Raw genomic sequence first — 13702 nt, 5'->3', positions numbered from 1 at the left:
CTGTTCCTTTTCGTGGTGATAATTTCTCCTGCCTTAAGAGAAATCCCTTCACATGGCACAGAGGAGGCTGCAGTGCAGAGAAACTGGTAGAGATGCAGGTATACAGTCTACCTGGGCCCCACAAACTATCAGCTAAAGAGAATAGATAAATTCAATTGCTGCACATTTGGCAGACTAACATTTTCAGATTAATTAAACAATAAAATATATATTTTTATAACATTACATGTAAAGAGTCAAGTGGAAGTTTTTCTAAAGTTATTTAATGATATTTATATTATGGAAGCAGATTTTTGACATTTTACCTTTTTCCCGTTTTCAGATATAATAAACACGCACAAAACAAAAGCAAACGGCCAGAACACAAAGCTGGAAAACCCACCCGATCGACCAAAATCAACTCAAAATTTTCCCACACAACAGAAACTCCTCTATTCCTCGCTGGCTCCAAATCTCTCAGTGGGATGATCAGTGGTTCGCTATCTGTCACCATCAAAACACTCCACAAATCCCGCAAATGATTCGCTTCCTTATAAACCATTGAATCAGACACCGAAGCAGTTAGGCTCTAAATGAAGCTTCGGACGTCACCGATCACGTGACTCTGGCCAAACGAATCAAGCTTCGACACAGTGCTTCTGAAGCAGTGTGTTGATTTTTTTGACACACGCACCGGAGCTTCAGCTTCAAGCGAGCCATCACTACAGTCCAGAGACTGTTTTCATTTGCAAGCAGAAAGCCAGCTGACAGCTGTGGATCAGGCTCACAGACTCAGTCCAGTACCTGTATTTCCAATGTCAACAGTGATAATCCCTCATTTGCCATTTAAAAACGATTTTGTTGGCCCAATAGGATTAAAAAGATTTCTTTTTTCTTAATCTTTTGTAACATTTGCTCTCAAGCACCAGAGTTTTGTTCTCAACACGGTTTATTGAGGAGGTAGGGGAGACCGGGGATAGTTGTAACATTTTTGACATTTCCGTCTGTAAATTGAAGCTCTTATAAGGTAGTGGTTCCAAAATGTAATGCAAAGTATTTACATGTCTCTGCTATTAAATAGTGCAGCTATTTTCTCTGCAGCACAATTACCCATTGCATGGTATGGCCTCAAACACAAAGAGTGAAATGTTACAATTAACCCCATAGTCTGGGTTAGTTGTAACATATCCTGGGGTGAAATGTAACACAATGAAATAAGGGTACTGACAAAATATTAACATGTAATCTTTGTTTATTCAACACATGAATGCACTTAGAGCCATTAATGTAGCTGTGTGTGTGTGTGACAGAATGCAGAAATCTAGCTTTTGAACATATTCCAACCCCCCAAAAAAGACAAATTATGGAATTTTCTGCAACTGAATATTTCATTCATTTTGGTTGGTCTTCCTTGAGTTTGGCCTCATTGGCTCAGTGGGCATTATAACCTACAACTCTTGCACCAATTTTAAACATAACAATGAAGCTGAAAAAATGTAGTTGTTCACCAGCATCGCAATTCCATTACTTTTTATCATGGCTTACCTTGGTGTGGTTTGCAAAGTGCTTCAGAAAGATGAGGAAATCTGTTTCTTGCACCCATCCTGACTTATTTCCACTACCAGTACTTCCTACTGGTCCATCTCTGACACAGTGGTCTGCATAATGTATGTGTGGGAACACAAACAGTGGAGGAATTGTGTTGCCAATGGCATTAACCGCATATACAGAAGCGACCAGTGAACCTCTCTCTGCTGATGTCGTTGCCCCAACTTGTTTAATATAAGTTAAAGTAATAGTGTGGTAAGTTGTAACATACATTATTGTTATAACTAACCCAGACTGTTGCTGTTACAACTGACCCAGACTCCTATAGCCATGAACTAGCTAACATTACAGCCAACGGCTAAAACATTAGCACTAAAGACCTACACAGAATATATCCCCATAGACATACAAATAACATAATTTAAGTTTGATGACTTTAACTGCAAAGCAGATAATGCTATTAGAAATTGAAATAAAGTAGAAAAACTTACTTTTTGGCATACAAATTACTTTTTTTGGTGTTTAAATTGTCTGTTTTTGACAAAATGTGCTGATTTTTCACATGTGATAGCAGAACTGAGTTGGGCATGCACAGGATGAGTCACATCATTTGAAACTTAGCCCTGATTGGAGAAATTGGAAGTGTTACAACTATCCCCGGTCTCCCCTACAGGAAAGAGGGCACAGGAAAATCCCGAGGAGAGTCAAATGGCCTGTATTTGTATAGCGCTTTACTCGTCCCTAAGGACCCCAAAGCGCTTTACACAACCAGTCATCCACCCATTCACACACACATTCACACACTGGTGATGGCAGCTACATGTAGCCACAGCCACCCTGGGGCACACTGACAGAGGCGAAGCTGCCGGACACTGGCGCCACCGGGCCCTCTGACCACCACCAATCAACTCACTCCCCCGCTCCCCAACAACAACAACAGCCCCCTCCCCTTCCCGCACACACTCGTCTTTTCCTGCAACCCAAACACTTCTCTTAAAGAAACAGTAACAGTGCAGAGACAGTGAACCTGTCAAAGTAAAATAACCTCAACAATCGTTACAATACTTATAAAAATCATCATTATTATCATCAAGAAATACTTTAGGAGCAAAAGTCATCCATCCTGATTTTTTGTATGAAAACTTTAAAGAATATACACAACCGGTCAAAACTTTCAGAACTGCCCAATTCTCCAATTTATGTTTTCCAATTAATAGTTTGAAATGGTACAAATGTGGTGAACTAGGTTAAAAAAGGGTAAGGTTACCCAAAACTGTAAAATAATGTACATTTCAGAATTATACAAAAATGCCTTTTCAGGGAACACAATGTTGGTTAACAGTTTAAAGCTGTTCTGCAGTAATGGGGGCGGATGAAAGCTGCTGCTACTAACTCCTACAGCTGTTCCAACCCCCTCTGCAGTGTTGGACACACTGTAGTTAGCAGCTTGCGTGATAAGCGGCTCACAGGACAACAGCTTCAAGCACAGATTAATGGTGGCCGTAGTAAGTGGAGGAGGGAGTGTGATGGTCTGGGGCTGTTTTCAGTGACTTGTACAGAGTGAGAGGCTCCCTGAGCCAAAATGGCCACATTCTGCAGCGCCATGCAGCACCCTCTGGTATGCACCTAGTCTGTCAGGGCTTCATCCTACAGCAGGATAATGACACCAAAAAGAGGTCCAAGCTGTGCCACAACTACCTCAGGAACAAGAACAAGATGGTGAGCTTGAAAACATGGAGTGTCCAGCACAGCCTCCAGACTGAAACCCCATCGAGCTGGTTTGAACTGGACAGAAGAGTGAAAGCAAAGCAGCCTACAAGGTCCACATTCGTGGGAACTTCTGCTACAGATGTGGGAGAATATTTGATGTCTATTGTAGAAAGCCATCAAAAAGAGTTTTCATGTTTATATGGGGCCTTGCCTGTTCCTGTTAAAATTTACAAAAAACAGTTTACATTTTTTTAAACAGCAATATGAGAGGAAGCAAGCTCAGTATAAGCCAGTTCATTGTATAATAAAGCAACTGCAGACAACAGTCAGAAACTCTGTACATGCTTAAAACTGCAAGGACAGAGATGTGACATATAAACAGGTTATCACAGTTCACAGTGCAACAGATTAGTGCAGAATACGGATATTTGACACATTCATTATTAGCACACGGATGGCTCCACATGATCAAGTTGAAAACAGGTTGTTTCTGTCGTATCTGGTGACATGTGTTAATGCAGACCTTCCCAAAGTGTGGGGCCCAGGGGGGGGAACAAAATGCTTGGACACTGCTAGCACTGGGCGCCTACAGAAAGGCAAAGCAGGAGATGAAGCATCGCTGAATATGTTTCCAAACCAACTTCATTTCAAGCCAAAGACTAGAAAAACAGCTGCGTTTTCAAAAACACCCGTGTAGGTGCGGACGCAGCGTAAAAGAGTTAGTAGTTTATTTTATTACTACCTGTAATTTATTGCAGATTACTGGTATTTGCTTAATTGTTTACTAAATGTTTGAGGTGTGAAATAAACCGCAAACGAGCAAAATATGTGTGTGGTTGGAGGATGTGTGTGTGTGTGGGGGGGGGACGAACATTTTTCTTGTAAAACAAAGGGGGCCCAGCAAAAAAAGTTTGGGAACCACTGTGTTAATGTCTGAATATCTGTGACATTTCAGTCTGATTCGACACTGATTTGTCGTGGACGTGTTCGAGGACGGAAACGCCTCTGTTAACGTCACGACCTTTATTTTGAAAACCGAACCAGACAGGAAGTTAAATGTTGCTGCTCCCTTTTAGTTAGTCACTGGATGAGTGCGTGCTTCGGGTGTTTCGTCAGTACCTTTACTTTGCTGTTTCTGATCGTGTCGATGCTTTGTTGTATTCGTCGTATTTGTTTACTAACGAGCACGAGTCCCGCGTGGCTGTTCTCTAAATGATCTGTTACATTGTTACTTTTTGCTGCGAGTTACTTCCGCATTTTAACAGGAGTTGGTGGAAGCGCCAGCAGGGTTTTTCTCAGCGCAGCTGTGTGACACACGTCTCCAGACATGTCGGTGTTCGACAACTGCTCGGTGCTGTTCGAACTCAGAGGTTTGTCGTTCAAGGAGAAGAAGACGGTGAAATCAGCAGTCACAGATCACGGAGGCAACCTTTCGTTTGTGGTCAACAAACAGGTCAGAGAGCTGTCAGCGCGGGGGGAGGGGGGACTCCTCACGGCTGAATGCTCAAATGAAACTTTACTAAACAACTTTACTTAAAAAGAGCTTTTTTCTTTGGTACCTGCTGCGTCCATATCGAGCTGCAGCACGTGACTATTTCAGTATAATGTTCACAACATATTCGTAGATTTTGAAACCATGCCAGAGCTGCACCACGAATGATCGAAGTCATTCAACACTAGAATTCTCCCACATCTATAGAAACATGTAGTTAATAGTTGGTTATGAATCGGCTGCACTTCCATGGAGCCTGCAGCCTCACAGGACTGTCTGGTACCAACAGAAGCGCACAAGTGAGCAAAAGCGCTCATTCTGCAGAAGGACGTCCCTCTGTGTTAGTGACGATGGTGCAGATGCTGAAGTCTGACCTAATAGAGCTAGGTTCTCTTCTGATGGGAAGCTTCAGCAATTCATTATTTTTGTAAAAGTATATATTTGCACACTGACTGACCAACACAGGCCAGCAGTGCAAAACGCCTTTTGGATTGTGTTGTGCTTTCAGCTACAAAGCTGCAGTGTGTGCATTCTGCAGCTTTATGTTCAGACCGAAAACCAATAAATACATTTAAAAATCTTAGACTTCTCTCTCATTTCTTCCTACATTTCCCACAGTGCTCTTTGGTAGTGACAACCGATGTATCCAACCTAAGCTCCAACAGGCTGCGTAGCATTCAGAAACACCACACACCTGTGGTCGGGGTGGATTACGTGTACCGGTGTGTGGAGAGAGGAGTTCTCCTGCAGGTAGATGAATACAAGCTGGACACGTCCTCTGCCTTATCAGGTCCTCTTCATCGCTCTTCCTTCAAGGCGGCTCCACTGGCTTCACTCGCACCTCAGCAGATAGGTCTGTATAGAAAGCACCACTAAGCAGATCTTTACAGTTTCATTTATTTCTGTATTTTTTTTCCATTAATTTGCGTTACAGACACAGACAAGCTGCTAATTCTACCCACATGCAGCACAATGACTGATATTTCCTTTACTGTTCAGTAACATCGTCCCCCCCACACTGATTGAAATACATTCACATTAAAAATGTTCAGCAGACTCAGCCAGCAGGTTGAACTAGTTTTATTAGGTCAGATGAACATGGGTGTGTGCAGCTGTGTGCAGTGTTACACATTCACATTGTGTTTAAAGCTGATGCAGCACTGTTGTGCAAATTGATAAGAACCTGTTTGATACTCGGTGTGTGCAAAGATCTATGCACAACGTGATATGATATGGAGTTAATTATTAAACTGTGTGTGTGTCCATACTGCAGGGTCAAAAGTCCGGGCCCAACCTGTGGAGTGTGTCAGTGGGACTCAGAGGGCAGAGAGTCCTGAGAGGAGTGGGAATGTGCTGGACAGGTTCAGGTGAGAGACGCCATCTGTCTGTTAGTGAGTTACATTAGGACCATCTGTCTGTTAATGTCGACGCCCTGAGTTATGAAGACACCTCTGACCTGTCACGGTACAGGACAAAGTACCAGGGATGCAGTGATCTAATATTTTGGATCAGATATGTGTCTGATTCTGGTTCAAGAACCTGGATGTGGTACATGGTTAACAGCCAAGTTCATTCTGCTCTGATTTACACACAAACTGGGTTCATGTGAGCGATTACGCGTGTAATAGGCGTGTAATAGGTGTGTAATAGGCATGTAATAGGTGCACCGTGTGCGTTTCACACTTTGCCTCTGCCGAGTGTGAAGTGGACACACAAGCAGAAGTTGCTTTACCAGCAGGAGGAGACAATATATTTAAAGTCAAGAATCACTAGTAAAGGCACGAAGTACATCCCATTGTCCTTCTGTGCCAGAAAGGATAAAGCTGGGCTGCTAATATGTAATTACATGTTTATACAGCACCACATGACAACAACAGTGGTGTCTTTATATTGTGAGGTAGAGCCTACAGTAATACAAAGATTGTGACTGTGATTATTGTCATGTTGGCTTGAAATCAGGTGTCTCCATCTGCTGGTACTGCATTGAACTGCAGCACAGACAGATGGTCAGTTTCAGCTTTCTCTGTAAGCCCACGTTGGGTTCAGATCTGGAAACATTGGCCTGGTTAAAAACCTGAACTGTTTGTTCTCTAAGGTGCTGTAGTTACTGGATTGGTTTAATAGTGCAGATAACTGCTCTGATAAGCTTTCTCCAGTCATGGCGCCTCAGAAGACAGCTGATGTTTGAAATGTTCATCTTGACAGAATTTATAGAGACACTGATTCGGATCTTCCATCAGACCAAAGTGACTTTCAAGTGGCAAAATATTCAATCTTTGAAAAGGTAAAAGAACATTTTTGTAGCTTACCACTAATGACATTCCCACAGCAATAATTACTGTAATGACTCTTACTGGTATTAAACATATGCGCTGTAGGTAAACAGCAACAGTTGGTGTGTGCTGGAGCTGCAGAGCTTCAAAGGGGAGGAGGGGCGGCAGTACCGTGTGGTCAGATACTGGAAGGATGATATACTCTGTGAGGTAAGAAGTGTTTTTACATGTGTATATATGTGTGTATACATGTGTGAGACTGACTCGATTCCACTCTGGTTCATGTTTTCTGTGTCCTGATGTGAAACTCTATAAATGTACATTTGTCTTTTGAAATGAGAGCTGAGCTGGATCCCTGCAGAGAGCGTAGTGTTGCTTCTTTAGCTGCTCGTCTTCAGGTCCAACAAATATTAGTGCGATGAAATCTCCTGACAGAAAAAACCAATCGGTCACAAATGTAACGTCAGTGTCACGCAGTGCTGGTGAAATACTTTGTGTCATGTGCACACTCTGTCAGTGCGCCCCAGGTGAGCTCGGTGAGCTCGAAATCATCAGCAGTGCTTAAACGAGTCCTGTGCCAAACCTAGAAGGGTTACGACCAACTCCTGGTGACTTCCTGTTTCTCCAGGAAAATCTGCTCACCCCACACACCGTACAATAGCAGCCCATCTGTCAGTGCTCATACCTGAAGGAGAGTGTGCATAGACAGTATAAAAGATGTTTCAAACACCAAATATTTACAAAATAGACTTTTTATTCAGTGTGACCTCAAACAGCTGACAGACTGATAAGCTCAGCAGGAGGGTCAGGACGACTATCGTAGTCTGGGTCCTTCAGATGGACAGCAGCCTTGAGATGTCCTCCGAGCTGCACTAACGGCAGTGTTGCTGTTCTTCTCTGTGCAGCCGGGTCTGAGACAAGTAAGCAGGGACTGTCTGCAAAACAGGACGCGGAAATAGGAAGACGTGTTCCACAGTGCACTGTCAGCACAATCACATGTCACTGCTTGCATAGACCTTTGATTTTGTGGTCTTTTTTTGCACACATACTTGTGTTTCACAGAAGAAGGCCGTGAGGAACAAGCTGGTGTTTTTGTCCACCTCAGAGGAAGCTCTGGAGGTGTTCCAGGCCCTGAGAGACAGCCTGGAGGCTTCAGGTCTCCGGAGGCAGAGCAGGTTTCCTCCTTCTGCCCGTGAGATGGGCTCTGCGCCCCTGCAGCAGGTCTGACACACTCACTGATGAATATTTCATCACATCTTTGCTCTCAGCTTTTAGACTCACCTTTATTTACTTCACTCGTTTTTTATTTGAAGAATTAAAGTTTAAAGAAATTCTCTTCAATACAAAATGTTTCCCACTTTCTTTCTGAGGTTTAATGAATCATCAGTTTTTACAATGAGGAATATTGTTGAATATCAACACAGGTTATAATTTTTGACATATTAAGAGGACACAATATTACAAAGTACACTCCCACCAACCACTGTGGCCTAAATCATCAACCTTTACTACAGCTATCTTTCTCTCTGTTAAACTGTATTGCAGCAGTTTACAGTACAAAGCTGTGGGTGGATCGGGTCTCACACCATGAATAATAACAGTTCAGTACAGATTTATTAAGAATGTCACCGTCACATCAGATGCTCTGCTTTATGTGTTCGTGTCACATTTTATATTTGTGCTCAGATTAAAGTTTCCTAAAAGTAATATAGAAGGAAAACACGAGCGTGTCCAAATCTGCTTTAAACTAAAATGACTGAATTCATGTTTCTGGACGAGAGAACGTGGGAAATCCTGTTTCTTAGTAGCACGTATGACATCTGAGACCTCCATCTGTGCTGCTCAGCAGTTGGATGATACATGCTCTGTTTGATTGACAGCTGCTCCTGGAAGAGAAGCTCAACACAGGAAGCTTATCACAGGAAGTGGGTGTGTTTGTGGAGCTGCTGTGGACCGAGGCGCTGGGCTGCCTCGACAACATCCTCAGAGTTTCAGTGGACAAGCTCAGCCTGAATGATGTAAGAGTTTCTCTATTTGTAAAACGTGGAGCTGCTGACGGTGACCACTGAGAGAAACTGCAGCTTTCCCATCAGCCTGACCTGATAGGACCGTGTGTGTGTGTGTGTGTGTGTGTGTGTGTGTGTGTGTGTGTGTGTGCAGGTGAGCAGGGCAGAGGGCTTGTTGCTTCAGGCTCAGAAGAAGCTGACAGAGGGAAACCACACTGAGCTGATGAGTCTCCTGGAGGACGTCTACACTCTGCTGCCACACAGACAACCCTCCATATTTCCCAGCACCAAGCTCATCTCTCAGAAACTGGACCTCTGTCAGGTACCACGCACACGGCTCTGAGACACGCCCACTGACGTCACACGTACTGAGAAAAATATCCTGCAGAATGATTTCTGTCAGAGATGCAGTGTGACTGAGCCAGGACAGAAAAGCCAACAAAACTATCACAATACAACTTGCAAAAACACCAAGAGCACCGACTGGTTCCACCGCTGTGGCACCATGTAAGAAACAGTTCCATAAAATCTTAAAGGTCAATGTGAGGCATGCACGTGATGTAAAGTACACATAAGGCCTCTCCCAGCTGCTGGGAGTGTTTCTGAAGGAGGAACGTTGCACTATGAACTATGACCCTTTAACTCCACCAGGAGATGGCGCTTTTTCACAAAAACGTTTCACAATTTTTTGATCGCTTTTACGCTGAAATATAAAAATTTGGTTTAGAAAATGTCAAACAGGTGGATAAACATTAGAGTCAACCTGACCGTCCTGTGCACTGCGACATACACTACAGACGACCAAAACAATCCCAGCATGCATTTCCTCATTTATCCAGAGATGTTTGGGCTTCAGCTATTCCGGTTCACTGTTCCTCTTAAGAACTTTTCAGCTTTTCAGGTTTTGCTACTAAAACATATTAACACAGTAAAATGCTAACCAAGCTAGCGCCGCAGCACTGGTGTAAGCTGAGTGCTTCCTGGCTCTGTCCTGTGTCTCAGATATCATCACACATTTATAGAAAACATTAAAGAAAAAAAATACACGACGACTTCAAAGGTTAAAAGTCTGTTTGAAGGGCCAGAGGAGGATGACGATTGGACAACATCACAAATTCCCCCACTCCAGTGCACAAGTCCATGATATCAGCTCAGCCTCTGTGTTCTCTTTGTATCTTTAGACTAACACAAAACAACGATTTGATTTCCTCCAGTTAATCCGAGATGTTCTGAATGCAAGTGAGATGACTCTGAGGAGCCCCGCCCCTTCCACTGTGGGGAAGTATCGAGCTCTGAGGTGCAGCGTTGAGACGGTTCCCCCCAGTAGCTCCGAGTTTCAGGCTGTGACCGATCTCCTGCAGGACAGGTAGTTTCATGTCTACTTTCCAATTAAGTAACAGCGACACATTCAAATTCATGGTGACATATTGTGATAAGGACCCAACACACACAGGATTTCATGTTGTTTTGACGTTTTGTGGTCACTCAGGAATAGCTGCTCCATTCCACACACCCTCCTCCATCTCCGCCGTCACTATATATACCAATCAATCAAAGCTTTATTCGCCACATGCAGGTTGCCCTGCAGTGAAATGGGACACCCCCCCCCCCCCCCCCCCCCCCCCCCGACCTTACACACACAACACAGACATCACATGGGGAGACAAGTCGGAGATCGGTAGCGTTACAGAAAAACACTGAAATATACACTACAATGGGAAAGTACAAGAGGAAAAAAAGAGACCTCTACTCATGCTGTGCTTCCATGGCAGGACAGCACGAGAACAGGAAACAAAGAAACTCCTCTGCACAGAGAGCACATAAATGTCCACAGCACAACATTGTGAAAGACATGACAAGCCACAGGATTGGGTGGGGGGTGAGGAGTAATCCGAAGCGAACACAGCAGCCGCCCTGCACAGCGCTACCATTCCAGCGTGGCACACAGACCCGCCGTGTTCCCTCGCAGGAAACAAGCATCCAAGGCGTTTGGAAAGGGAGGGGGATGAGTGTGTGCTTATCAGTGTAAGTGTATGTGTGTGTGTGCGTGTCCATAGTTCAGCTGAGACAGTGTCCTTCGCCCTGCCAGGCTAAGTAAACAGTCTTCCAGCCAACCCAGGTGGCCTTGCATGGAATGGGAAGAACAGTCTGAACACAGTTGTTATCAGGGTGGTGTTGTTCAGCTCCGGCCTTGAGCCCGCAGCTGGCGCTGAAGGGGTAGCCGCATTATGATGGTGATTTTTCTTTTACAAACAACTCATGAGAATTTCAAGCTGTTTTTAACACTCCAACACCGACACTGGTCTCAATCTCCCGTTGGATAGCTGCGAGTTTCTCCGTGATGTTATTAACCTTCAGTTCCGTGGTCTTTTCAGTCTTTTGCTCACAGAGCAGATTCTGAGACCTCACGACCGCAGCCAACTGATCCACGATGTAATCCAGCTTCCGCCCAGAGGTGTTGTTCTGAGTGGATTCTTCCCTGATGTACTCCAATATACGCTCAGAGGTGTTATTCTGAGCCTTCACTGCAGTCGTAAGCGCCTCCAAGCTCTTAACCATGCTGCTCTCAATGAGCCCTTTCTGAGAAGTCGCACCTGTCGTTCCAATCCCAGCGGGTAGCCTTGTGGGGGTTTGAACAGCCTGTTCCGCTCTCTTAATTCTTCGATAAGCCAGGGCCAAGCCAGCTCCGATCAGCAAGAACCCTGTTATCATGGTTCCAAATAGATAGATATCTTCAGCGTCCTCGATCGACAGTCCCGCCAAGCACACAATCCTCCATTTCTGCCACCCGTCCATCGTGTATCCGGCAGGGAAAGTCCCTCCAGGGCACTCGGGCTCTCCCGAGCCCAGACTTCTCGTTGAGAAAAGGGTGTCAATAGCATTCAGAGACCAGTTGATCAAATCCATAATTCTCTTTAGGTTTTTAGACACAGACTGTGAGAGACTGTTCCAGGGAAGTGAAAAAAGCACAAGACAAGGACATAAGAAGCAAAGCAGGGAAGATAAGGGAGAGGAGAAAAAGTGCGACCACCTTCGCTGAGAGCCAAACGAGAGAGTTTATATACGCAGAGAAGAAGAAGATGATTACGTTGAGCACTCACACCTGCCCTCTGTGCCACACCTCTGTACGGCTCCTCCACTGCAGCAGGCCACAGACCATACCCCTGCCACTTTAATATAGATGTTGTCCTAACACAGGGGTGTCAAACTGGGGGCCAAAGACTCCAATCCAGCATTTTGGATGGCTTTGGAAAATGTGAAGAGACAGCTTTTCCTCCTGAGAAAGATCTCCCTCGTGGCCATTCGTACTACATATTATAGGTTTCTGTCATTTTACACATTTACTTCTGAGAGCAGCTCTTTCATCACAGCAGCATTTCCTTATCATGTACAAAAACCCAGACATGCTGTTGAAATTCAGCTTCTCTGTCTTTTACATACAACTGATTAAATGTGTAAGAGTTTCACTGGTCCCACCCAGATCAGATCAAAGTGGGCTTTACTGGCCTCTGATGTAACATGGGGGTGACTTCCTGTTCCACACCTTTCCGACTTGGTTCAGATCGCCATCCCATCCCGGTGCCTCAGGTCCTCCTCTTCCCTTTCTCTTTCTGTTCCTTCCTCTCGCCTTGTTTCTGTGGGGGGGGGCAGTGCTTGTAGGCGCTCTGCCCCTTCACTTTGGAGTTCCCCTGACCTCAGAAACATCACTTTATTCCCTCTTTTTAAGTCCAACCTCAAAACCCACCTGTTGAAAATTGCCTACTCCATATAACTCATCCACGAACTTATACTTTCTGTCTGCTGCTCTTATTATTGTGTATATTTCATGTTTTTATGCCTGTTTTATTTGCTGTTCAGCGTCCTTGGGTGTTTTGAAAGGCGCTTTTAAATAAAATGTATTATTATCCCTGCTGTAAGAAGCCGGTCGTTGCAGAGGTAAACGAGCCAAGGTGCTCACAATGATCTGTCTTCAGTTTTCTGGCGCATGTCTTCTGTATGCAATGACACAAAGATCTCTTTCACAGATGTTCCCTCGCTTTAATCTGTGTTTCGCAGCAGGGTGCAGATCCAGCAGATTGTGCGTGTCGGCCGAGGGGTGGAGCTTCAGACCTTTAAGAGCGAGCTGGGGAATGTTAAGCCACTCCTCCATTCCTCCAGTCCCAACAACTTTGTGGGAATCCTGTCTCGGTGAGAACAACTGATCCTGTCGTTTGTCTCATACCTGATTCACTGTAAGAAAATGGACTTCAAGCTGAACCCACATCGACAAAACTCTTCTGTAAAGCAGTCCATTCAGAGACTTAGCTCGTCGCATCGAGCTGTGGTTGTCTGAATGTCGTCAGGGTGTTGTAGTCACCCGCCGTGGGCAGGCAGGCGGGTGGCGTGGACAACAAGTCAAGAACGCGGCGCTGTGGGGAATTGAAACACTTTAGCTGCAGTTACCAAATATCTCGATGAGTCTGGATCTCAGTGACGTTGACCTCGAGGTCAAAGTTGTCTGGAAACTTCATGATAACTTTAATTGATACCATAGCTGCATGTAGTAGTGACCTTGACCTGAAGGTCAGAGGTCAACTGAGAGTTAATGAGGAACATATATGCCATAGATGCGTCTTTGGGGAGGGGGCGACTTGTGGCCGTCAGTATTTAATTTTATTCAACTTTTGGGGACAAAACACAACCGTGTGGACGTC

The 13702-nt window shown here is 44.6% G+C and overlaps 1 protein-coding gene across 1 annotated transcript in view; it reads left to right on the top strand.

The window, feature by feature from the left end:
- Positions 1-4293: 4293 nt before the first annotated feature.
- Positions 4294-13702, top strand: part of LOC120725707 (protein mono-ADP-ribosyltransferase PARP4-like) — a 44992-nt gene continuing 35583 nt past the window's right edge. Inside the window, exons 1-10 of the mRNA XM_040018677.1 lie at positions 4294-4690; positions 5348-5582; positions 6003-6096; positions 6935-7013; positions 7108-7212; positions 8065-8223; positions 8883-9020; positions 9163-9330; positions 10223-10374; positions 13065-13196. Of these exons, the coding sequence (XP_039874611.1) occupies positions 4565-4690; positions 5348-5582; positions 6003-6096; positions 6935-7013; positions 7108-7212; positions 8065-8223; positions 8883-9020; positions 9163-9330; positions 10223-10374; positions 13065-13196 (1388 nt within the window). The 5' untranslated portion in view covers positions 4294-4564. The remainder of the gene's footprint in view (positions 4691-5347; positions 5583-6002; positions 6097-6934; positions 7014-7107; positions 7213-8064; positions 8224-8882; positions 9021-9162; positions 9331-10222; positions 10375-13064; positions 13197-13702) is intronic.

This window comes from Simochromis diagramma, unplaced genomic scaffold (assembly GCF_900408965.1).
Source record: "Simochromis diagramma unplaced genomic scaffold, fSimDia1.1 OVJJ01000733.1, whole genome shotgun sequence".
Lineage (NCBI taxonomy): Eukaryota > Metazoa > Chordata > Actinopteri > Cichliformes > Cichlidae > Simochromis > Simochromis diagramma.
Note: the sequence above shows the minus strand (reverse complement) of the source record. Positions and strands in the feature narration are given on the sequence as shown.